The 11,021-nt window shown below is 38.4% G+C and overlaps 1 protein-coding gene across 1 annotated transcript; it reads right to left on the bottom strand.

Moving 5' to 3' along the window:
* Positions 1 to 1,566: 1,566 nt before the first annotated feature.
* On the bottom strand, positions 1,567 to 2,484 carry LOC102529890 (olfactory receptor 9G1-like). Its single transcript, XM_015247785.3, is given in 1 exon segment — positions 1,567 to 2,484. A coding segment is annotated over 1 exon segment (918 nt).
* Positions 2,485 to 11,021: the final 8,537 nt, after the last annotated feature.

The raw sequence follows: 11,021 nt of genomic DNA, 5'->3' as shown, positions 1-11,021 counted from the left end.
TTGTTGTTCATCTTAAAAGAATGAAATTCTTTTAGAAAAGAAAATTTTCATCAGTAGTTGAATATCCTTTTTTGTAGTTAAATATCAGAATTTATAACACTAGCATGTTCAAGAATAGGTCTATTACATCAGTTTTACCTTTTGTAACTGATGTTTCCCTCAGGAATGATGAATTTTCTGCTTTCAGTTAACCAACATCAAGTAACTGATTTTCTGTCATGGTACTACAGCAGTTAGATCTGTTAACTACTTAAAAAGAATATAGTTTATAGGAATTTCATTATTATTAGTGGGAAATAGAGAGAGGGATTTTGGAAAATGAGAATCTAAGTTGGCATTAATAGCTTTTCTTTCTAAAACATTGTCTAAACCAAGCATCTTCAAATTACACCATTGGGCCATGTCCCTATTGAGTTACTATGTGTTACAACTACTAGGGATTATGCACCTTGGGTGTAATTTCAGATTAATATGTATCACGGCCAGTGCTGATTGGTTTTTCCTGCTCTGAGAGGATCTCCTACAATTTGGGGGAATACTTGCTTAAATTTCACTTTCTTGAATGTTTTTGTTGTTAGTGCTACTGTTTATACAAATAGAAAAAGGGCATTCTTCACTTTGTTGATATAAATTACATTAACATTGTCTCACTTTTAAAAATCAAAATTATATGCACCTCATCATATTTCCTCTTCTGTTTGATCACTACGTGTATAAAATTCATCTATAAATTTTTCTTCTGAGTAATGTGTACCCGTAGACTCATTTCTTAAGTTGTGCAACCTCACTATACTTATTTTTTATTCTTGTAATTTTATTCTCGTAATTTTGATGCTATGAATGTCACAATTTGAAAGTAGAAGTCCTTGTAGGTTCACTCCTATAAAATAAAAGAGAAGCACAGGGAGTTATACAGTGATTCACAAATATCATGACCATGGCAACTTGACCAATTTTTCCTTATTGAGGAACATATTTAAGAGACATGTAGATGGGAGATATCAAGCTTGCTGATTATAGTTGTACGGATATTTGATGGGTGCCTCTGGGCTTTTGTGCTAAAGTCTCTAGGGAAAAAACTTACATGTAAAAATGTTTTAGAAGTTCTGTTATGGGAATGGAAAGTGATGATTTTAAGTAGTTAGTAGTCAAATAAAAATATTAAAACTTAATTCAGCATTCTCCTATTTCTAGGTAATAACTATTGGATACTATTCTGTATGTACCAGTCAGTCAGAAATGTTCTCATGCGAAAGAGAGGGCTATGCTGTCACTTTGTGAAGGTAGAGAAGAGGGTTTGATTTTAAGTTTTTTTTGGCTGTTTTTATTTAGAGTATTATGAAATTGAAAACAAATTCTTATATTTTATACCTAAATTTTATCTCTTAAATTGCCTTGACTTTCTAATTTTAATTCTTTTGAATTGTCATGCATTAAGGGTGCAAATTCTTTAACTGGCATTGTAAGAATTCTTGATCCTAATGGAACAAAATGGCAGCTCTTCTTAAAATATAATAACCTGATCAAATATTGTCTCTGGATCTCCTAAAAGGAAAGAATCTTGATTTATTTGAGGAGTTTATTCAGAGCCTCTTTCACATCCTTATTCCTCAGGCTATAGATCATGGGATTCAACATGGGAAACACCATGGTGTAAAATGTAGAAACTATTTTGTCCCTGTCCAAAGAATAGCTCGATCGTGGACGAGCATAGATGTAGAGAATGGAGCCATAGTACAAGGTGACAGAGATCAAGTGGGAGGAGCAGGTGGAGAAGGCTTTGAAGCGACCCTGGGTGGAGCGGATCTTCAAGATGGTGGCGATGATGAAGAGGTAGGAAGCCAGTATGAGCGCAGAGGGTGTGATGACGTTGGAGGCCAGGAGGAAGTACATCAGAGCCTGGTAGCCATCCTTCCTGCCACAAGCCAGCTTCACCAGGGGAAGCAGATCACAAAAAAAGTCATCAATGGTGTTGTCATTACAGAAGTTCATGGTGAAAATTCTTTTGGTGATGACGGAAGAGTTAATAAAGCCACCAAGGTATGAGGCTGCTACCAAGAATGCACATAGCTTAATGGGCATGGCCTGAGAGTAAAGCAGTGGCTTTGAGATGGCCACATAGCGGTCATAAGCCATGGCAGCCAACAAGTAACACTCACTGTACGCCAACCCAGCAGAGAAGAAGAACTGAGCTACACAGCCAGCAAAGGAGATGATCTTGTCTTCAGAGATGCAGGTCACTAGAATCTTTGGAGTGTAGACAGAGGATTACCAGAGATCCAGGAAAGACAGATTCCCAATGAAAAAGTACATGGGTGTGTGCAGCCTTGAGTCATTACAGATCACCACCATGAGGGTGGTGTTTCCTAACACAGTCACAGAGTAGACACCAACAAACATGACAAAGAGGACCAGCTGCATCACAGGGTCTGTTGTGAAGCCCACCAGGATGAACTCAGTCACTGTGTGATTGTGTCTCTCCATGGCTATTGGAATCTCACCTAAGAAGAGAAAAAATGAGAATTCAGTTTAAATCACTGTCCTGTATACATAGAAAATATGTGAAATAATCTATGATCCAACAATGAAAGTTTTCATTTTAGAAAGCATTTTCATTTTGTAATAAACCACTTAGACTTTGCAATTATATATATTGTTAAATGATAAATTTAGGTACATTAATCTTTCAATAGTTTATTTGAGCAAACATCTATTTGAATCATGCAGCTATCAAATTAATTTTGAGTAACCCAAGGAGGAAAGCTAGAAGAGATGTTTTTATAGAAAAAGGCACAGATCAAAGCAAGACAATCATTTGACTGGCTATAGGTTAAGCGGTTGACACATCTGGGAAAGCCTAGCTGGCTGTGATCGGTGCTTCTTAAGTTTCACTTTATGGGATTCAAGGGCATTAACTCTGGCTTGACATTTTATTTTGCTTACAATAGTTATCAAGGTATAAATAAGAGCCACCGCAGTCTAATGGCTCACTTGTTTAATGACTTTAGAAATGCAATTCCCGAAAGTCTGAAGTTGGTTACTGTCCCCTCCTCCACCTTAGGAATGATTGTTCAAATAAAGGATGTACTTATAATTTCTATTTTCTTGTAGTTCAGCCTTCTTCATCGTGCCAGTCTGCTTTACTGCTAAATGTGTGATTTCTTAGCTTAAAGTGTTACTTGTTTGTATCTGGAACTCTGAACATCACCTTTTTAAATGTACTTTGTAAAAAATCAAGCATTTTTCTTTTAGCACTTCCACATATTGTGACACCCTGAATCCCTATAAATTCTTGTCATTATAATACTTATAGGGATAAGAAAATACTCAGATTATAAGAATAAAAAGTGAATATATACAATTTTGGGGAGGAAACGTATGCAGGAAAATAATATACGAAGATGGGATTATAAAAGGCAAAGGATTAACTATTTTTTCCTTATTCTCTCAATAGAAGTATAATTGGCAACAGTCTAAATAGCCAATTTTATTTTATTTTATTAAAAATATTTTATTGAAGTAGTCAGTTACAATGTGTCAGTTTCTGGTGCACAGCATAATGTCCCAGTCATGCATATACATACATATATTCATTTTCATATTTTTCATTAAAGGTTATTACAAGATATTGAATATAGTTCCCTGTGCTATACAGAATAAACTTTTTAAAAAATCCATATTTATTTGTATGTAAATAGTCAACTTTAGATGTAAGCAATTCATATATACTATATAAGCAGTGTAGGAGAATAAACTTACAAGTTATTTAAAACTTTTAATGCACTACAATGTTTTTATCAAGAATTTTTATCTTAATAACAATTAGGTGAAGAATTACATATCTTAGAATATGACCACGAGACTCAGCATTCCATCCAATGACAGAAATGTGCTCACTTTTTCAGGATTCCCTGCACGTAGACTCCAGCTGTGCTCTTTCTTGAGCTGGATAGACAGGAATATATCTAGTGTCTGTGCATCCATGCACTGAAGGAACAGTTCCAGTCACACTAACTTCCCACCAACTAAAGTTGCTTTATAGCTAAATAAACAAAATTTTCAGTGAATATGACAGTTATGTGTATGCTCGCCATCTTGGAACTTATAAAAACACTGTTTGTCCAAGACTCAGTATTAGTGTTAATAAAACCTATTTCTGAGTAAAATGTAGGACACTATCTGACTGTCCCTCTGAGGCTTTTGCTACAATTTCTCTTCTAATGGTCCCTGTGTAGGTTCAAAACCACACACAGCTAAACTCAGTGATGGTGCTTTGCTTCTCATCTGACTTGATAACCAGTAGTTTTTGAGAGACTTTATCCATTCTTCCTGCTAGAAACACTCTTCTCACTTGGTTTCCAGGTCATCAGACTTGCCTGGGTTTTCTTCTACTTCTAAAACTATTTGTTTTCCAATAGCTTTAGTGTTATGGCCTCTAGGTTTGAATTTTGGAATGCCCCAGAATCAACCCTTGAGTCTGTCCTCTTTTCCATCCACAGTCACTCTGGCGGACCACCTAGTCTAATGACTTTAAGTGCTGTTCACATGTGAGGTCCTCCCCCCCTGTTGTGTGTGTGTGTGTGTCTCTCTCTCTCTGTTTCCTCCTGACCACGTCTCTTCTCTGAACTCCAGATTCACGGATCCAAATTCTTGCTTAGCATCTCTTACACAATGTCTACTGGGAAGGTCAGGAAAAAATGAGTTTCCAATAGTCCATCCGAGGCTGCTTTGCTCTCAGACTTCACTGTAGTAAATGGCATTGTGTCAGTTTAAGGATAATCACTGGGTATTTTTGACTCTTGTTTGTCTTTTGCTCTGTAGCTGATTAATCACTGACTTCTTGATTCTACCTTCAAAATATACCCAGAATCTGACCCACTTTCCCAGCTCCGGTGGTTCAGCCCTGCACTGAACCACTGTTATCTCACATCTGCATCACTGCAGAGCTTCCTGATGGTCTTCCCGTTTCCTCCCCACTTCCGTCCTTACCCTACTGAGTCTCTCAGCCAGAGTGATCCTGTGAGAACACCAGTCAGATCACGTTACTCTTCTTCAAACACTCCAATGACTTCACAGTTTATTCAGAGTAAAAGTCCAAATCCTTACAAAGACATACAAGCTTCTTAGCTTTCTGCTCCCAGCCCCTCCTGTTCTCTCCTTCACGGTTCACTCTGCTCCAGCCTAGTAGCAATGCTGCCCTCCTTTCAACTCCTAGAATAAACTGGTTTCACTCAGAGCCCTTGACAGTTACTCTTCCCTGTGGATAGAATGCCCTTCCTCAGGTATCTTTACAGAGAATCCCCTCCCTTTCCTCAGGGGTCAGTTGCCACTCACATTACCCCTTTCCAGGTGTTCCCTGATCACCGTGGTGCAATCCACTTCCCTGACATTCTTATACCCCTTTCTACTTTACTACTCTCCCTAGTGCTGCTCACTCTCTAGTATTACATATTTCTCATTAATTCAACATACTCTCTTTCCCTTCCAATAGAATATCAACTTTCCCACCTGCTTTTGATGCAAAATGTGTATCAGTTCAGTGTTTATCTCATTTAAATTTGTACGTTTACTACGACGTTTTGTGGGCTGTTATTCTAAGTTGAGTACTGTCAGTACAAACTGAGAATAGTTTGGCGATGGAGCGAAGTCTTTGAGAACACGGATCCAGGAGAACTAAAAGGGGTTTCCTGTGAGAAAAAGTTGAAAACTCTTGTACCGAACCTTAAACTTAATAACTTCTGTTTCCATTTATTTTATGATTCTCATATTTGTGCTAGAATGTTATCACACATAAAAATAATTTCTGAGTACTTTGAATACTTTACTCTGAGTCAAGTACTGTGCTCAATGTTTATTTAATCCCATTATTTTATTTATCCATCGTGGGTATGTTTAATAGAAATAATTTTACAGAGGACCAAACTGAATTTTCATGAGTAGTGAGTAATTACACAATTAGCAAGTGGTGGTGTCTTACTCCAGAGACCTGGTAAGTCACGTCCCTTAATATCTGACATTAGAGTAACAGTTGTTTGTGGGCTCCGTGGGTCCTTCTCTTTTTGGTTTCAACACCCTAACTCAAAACCAGTAGTTTTCCTACTGTAAGTACCTCACACGTGTAGCATCAGATAAACACTTACTCACGGCTTCCAAATGGTCTTCCATCAGAGTCCTGTGTCTCTTCCGTTTACAGCCAGTCTTGTTTATAAGTACAGAAACATTCTGTTCGCCTCTCCCAGGACCAGGACACTTACTGGCACTTGTCATAGTCACAGCCAACAAAGGAGGACACTATGGGTCCAGATGACTTAACCTTGTTCAAGTTCCCCAGTGTATTTGATTCCTTAAGCACCTCAGGGGTTCATAGCTTTGAAAGTCTCTGAAAGGCAATTAACCAAACAGTGTGTTAAACTCAGTGCCAAAGAAGAGAATGATTTAAAAAATTAATGATGCTATATTTGAGAAATACCTTTTATAAAACATCTCCCTGGGGTCTTCATTTAATTGTCAAACACCTATGGAGTATAAATTGCCGTTTCTACTTCAGACAAGGAAATAGATCAGGTCAGTTAATTAACTTGCCCGGCGAAGTGCAGTCAGGATTTGAACCCAAGGCGATCTGATTAGAAAATTCATAGTCTTCCCCTTAGACCAAATGTGCTTCAAAGACTTAATACTTGAGTCCCTATTCAGCTAAGATAATAGTGCTTCAAAAGTGGACTCACTTATCCCGAGTGTTTATAAACATAGGTTTTGCACCAAACATATTTGGCCTCACTTTTCATCAACCCATTACCCAACTTTTAAGTGACAAGAAGCCTGTCATACTGGCTAATGTCCTTAAAAGCAACTTGTCAGGTTTCTCCATTATTTATCTTAGTAATATTTATTGAGTACTCAGTCTGCATCAGACACCACACTGAGTGCTTAAAAGTTACTGCATTTTAACTTTCACAGTAATCTTGTGAAATAAATATGATTATTATCCCCATTTGTGGGCTATAGGAGACATAGAAATGATTCTACATCCATTGTTCAAAGTCACAAAATGTAAGACTTGTACAAGGAAGATTAAAGCTTTTTCTCTGTGTGCTAATCATCTATCCCCAAATCTCCCTAATTATCCAGCATTTACTGTGTTCTAGCTACTCTGCCAGGCACTGTGGAAAGTGATAGAACTGAAGTACGGGGCGTGGCCTTAAGAAGGTGGAGTTTATTGGGAGGCACCAAATCTTTGTAAACAAACAAATACAACAAGTTGTGATGGAGTTACCTGTTGTACCTGACAGTGAGAGGCAGGCCAGGATGGAGAGCTTGCCAGGAAGCATTGTGTGTGTGATCAGAGGTTTTTCACAGGAGGGAGAAACATGCTTGTGAGTTTGAAGATGTGTGGACAGTTACCATGTCTGAGGAAGACATTTCTGGCAAAAGGCACAGCCACCAAGGCACTGAAACTGGAAATGGAATGGATGGTGGAGGAACTGCCAAAGTCCGTCAGATCCATCGGGAGTATAGAGTGTATTTGTTGGCATGATGTTAGATGAGAGTTCAGAGGTATTTTCATGCCACGTTAACAAAATTCTCAAGGACAATGTCTTCACTTTGACCAGTATTAAGATGCTTGAAGTGTCAGGGGCTGTGGCAAAAAGCTTGGTGGCGTTAGGGAGGCAGCTACCACTGCCGGAATCAGCATGTGCAGAGCAAGGCTGATGAATGAATGCTAAACACTCTACTCCATTCCTACCAGTGTCAGGATTAGGGGAATGAGGAGACATCCTCCTAGAGACTCCAAGTGACCACCAGCGATTATAAACCAAATCAGTGGCATGGCTGAGTCTGAAACTCAGTGCTTCTGACTTCACATTCTATGCTCTTTCTCCCACAGCAAATTCCTCCAAAGCCTTCTCCTGCCATGACACAAATCCTCCTTCTCTTCAGGTATTTTTGCTGTTAGTCACCTCTTGAAGAGAAAGGGGCAAATAACCCTTGATTTCTTAAGCATCAGGCACTAAGCCTGAATTCTGTGGTCTTTCTCAGCTGAAGATGCTCAACTCCACAACACAAACACACACAAAGGAAACAGTGCGCACATTTTCACCGTGTTTCCCTTTAGGCTTAAACATGGACGCTAAGTCACAGGTTAAAAGTTTTACCTTAAGAAAGGAGTTCTCTCCCAGTCGGTCTCAACCGGAAGGCTATGAGCACTTGGCAGTAATGCTAAGCTGCTGTCCAACATTCATTTTAAATGCATCTTTTGTCTTCCTATCCCCGGGATAAATTTTTTTTTAATTGGACTTTTCATTATTTTGAGCCTGAGTATAGACGGCTCTCTTTAGTTTGCTGTCCCCTAGGGCTCTTGCGTTAGTCACAAAGCTTATTCCTGTGGTAAATAGTTCTCAATGGCAATTTTGTTTTTGCATGTTTGTGTCAATTATAGTTTTATTTCTTCATTCCTCCCCTTAACGTAAATTGTCATTTCTCACCACAAATAGTTGGGAAAGCCCAGTCTCCCTTTTTACTCAGTTTCAGAAACTGCCATAGATGATAGTGAGGTATAAAAACGAAGCTTTGAGGCTCCTGTCATAACAGAATGGAAATGACTGTTGAGTTGTTATGGGAAGAAAACAAGATTTCTGTGCCAACAGTAAGTCTGAATCGCACAACTTACCAACCTCTGTAGCAAGACCTCATCCCGACATTCTAATATTCAAATCAGCAAGTTCCAGAATCTTCGATAACAGTCGATCCCAAGGGTTTTACATCCATGGCATTCCTCATGGTTTTGTAGCTTGAGGGAATGGCAAACAAGGCAATTAAAGCAAAACTATGCATTGACAAAGTCAGGTCAATTTTACTTAATAAGACTTAGACAGGTTTTGTTTGGAGACTGAGATTTCCCCAGTGGTAGATATTATTCAACCATAATTTTCCTTCACATTCTGTATTGAGTTTTGCTGAATCCAAATATGTATATAGAAGGCATGTATTCACTATGTACAACTGAATATTAATAAATACATAGGTATCAATATATCTGTGAGGTGCTTAGATATCTTCCATTTGTCCTTCTAGATAAGCTGCCATCCTTTGCCATCCTGTTCTCTGGTCTCCAGGAAACCAACCTTAATGAACTGTATTACTTAATACGGCCAATGGAGGGAGGAACTAAAATGAGAGAAAACGCTGGGTTCAGAATTTCCAGACTCTATCCCCACACAGTTGGTGTCGGCCTCATTAATCCCTAGACCAACGTCCCGGCTTTTATCTGGTTTCTCTCACTGTAGACTCTCCTTCTCTCTCTGGGCTCTGATAACTGCTCTTTCCCCTTCTCCCTTCAGGCCTAGATGTAGTATGATGTGTCAAAGGACTAGTCTATCCTTTGTCATTTTCTCATATTCTGTTCACATATTTATAGATATTCCTTTTATTAAATTCCCAAGTTGCCCAGTCTGAGTGGGCCACTTGGTCTCTGACTGGTGACATAATTAGCATTAGCTGTAGCCCTGGAATCAAACCTTTAAGCCAGGCCTCTGGGATTAGTTTGCTCATATATTTAAAGAATGAGCAAATATGTCACTTGCCAGAGAAGTGGGACACTGGTGAGCGCTGGCATGTGGTAGCATCGTGATAATTTAAATGACCATTAGTAACATCATAGCATGCCTGCTATTGGAGAGCAAAGCACTGAAAGATGAGTTCGTTGTAGCATTGATGGTGCCCATGATATTGGCTGTAGGAATCATGGGGTCTTCTAAACTGAAACTGCGACTATCCTTCCGTGAACATGCAAGGGCACTTGGAAAGCCTCAGCAGTAGGTTTGAAGGAGCTTCTCATCTCCTTTAGTCCCTTAGGAAAGATATGGTTGAGGTCCAAGCCAGGGCTTGGTTATAAGGACTGCAGACAAGCAATACCAGTTAAATGCCAAACATCACCAGATGGTTTATGATAAGGGAAAGGACCTGATGGAGGGGAGAATTGAGATCATAAAATGATGGGATAGGGACATGGGGCAGACAAGAATGGAGCTAAAAACAAGAATCTTTGCCTGAAGAGGCAGTTCCTAACTTCCCCCACCTCGGAGAGTCAGCTTTTCCCTGTACAAAACTCTTCTAATGGCTGTACTCAGGGAGTTGCCTTATGAACTCACGTGATTCTCCTCAACATCCACCCTCACCCCTCCACATTGCCTCTGTAGTGAATATTGCTTAGCCCAGATGACAAAATCAAATACTTGCTCTTAGAGCAAATACACACTAAAAAAGGTTATGAGACTTCACTGATCTCCATTAGTAAGAATCTAGAAAGCATGCGATTGGCTTCTAAAAGTGGTAAACCAAGGAGAACGAAATATTAGGATTATTCAAACCGAAGTTATCAACACAGGTGCACCCATGTGGGATTCAGGAATTCACAGTGTGTCCTCAAGAACACAGGCATTTATACTATAGTTAAGCATTCAGTCTGACTGATTCTTTTGAACTGTTTAATACTTACTGAAGAGAAAAATATCCCCGATGCAATGATGGCAAAGCATGTGGATAACATCAGTACCATAGGCTTAATTAATTTCTTCATTATGTCTCTATTTAGTGTTGTAGCTTACTAAGATTATTTGTATGCTTATTTGTAATCTTTTTGTGTTTTAGTAATATTATTTGGACCTTCCCTGTAGTTGAGGTAAACTTACAAGATAAAAATGAGTAAGAATCTTCACAGGCTAGCAGTGATTTCTTATTTGGAAAAATCAAACAGTTTTCCTAAAGTAAATAAAACAGGAGCAATGTAGCAAATGGTTAATTTTTTTTAATAAAATTGTAAAGTCAATCAGACTTTTATATCCACTATTTTAAACAAAATTTTGCTTTTTTTTGTAAAATTATTTTTTAATTCTCAGCCAACATTAAAATCCTGTTTTATGTTGCTATTTTGTGTTAATTTAATATGAGAGAATTACTCATGAATAATTTAATCTTGTAATAACTTTAATCTAATTGTAGAACTTTATTCTAATAATTTATTA

This window comes from Vicugna pacos, chromosome 10 (genome assembly GCF_048564905.1).
Source record: "Vicugna pacos chromosome 10, VicPac4, whole genome shotgun sequence".
Classification (NCBI taxonomy): Eukaryota; Metazoa; Chordata; class Mammalia; order Artiodactyla; family Camelidae; genus Vicugna; species Vicugna pacos.
The sequence above is the reverse complement of the archived record's forward strand: the minus strand, read 5'-3'. Positions and strand labels throughout refer to the sequence as shown.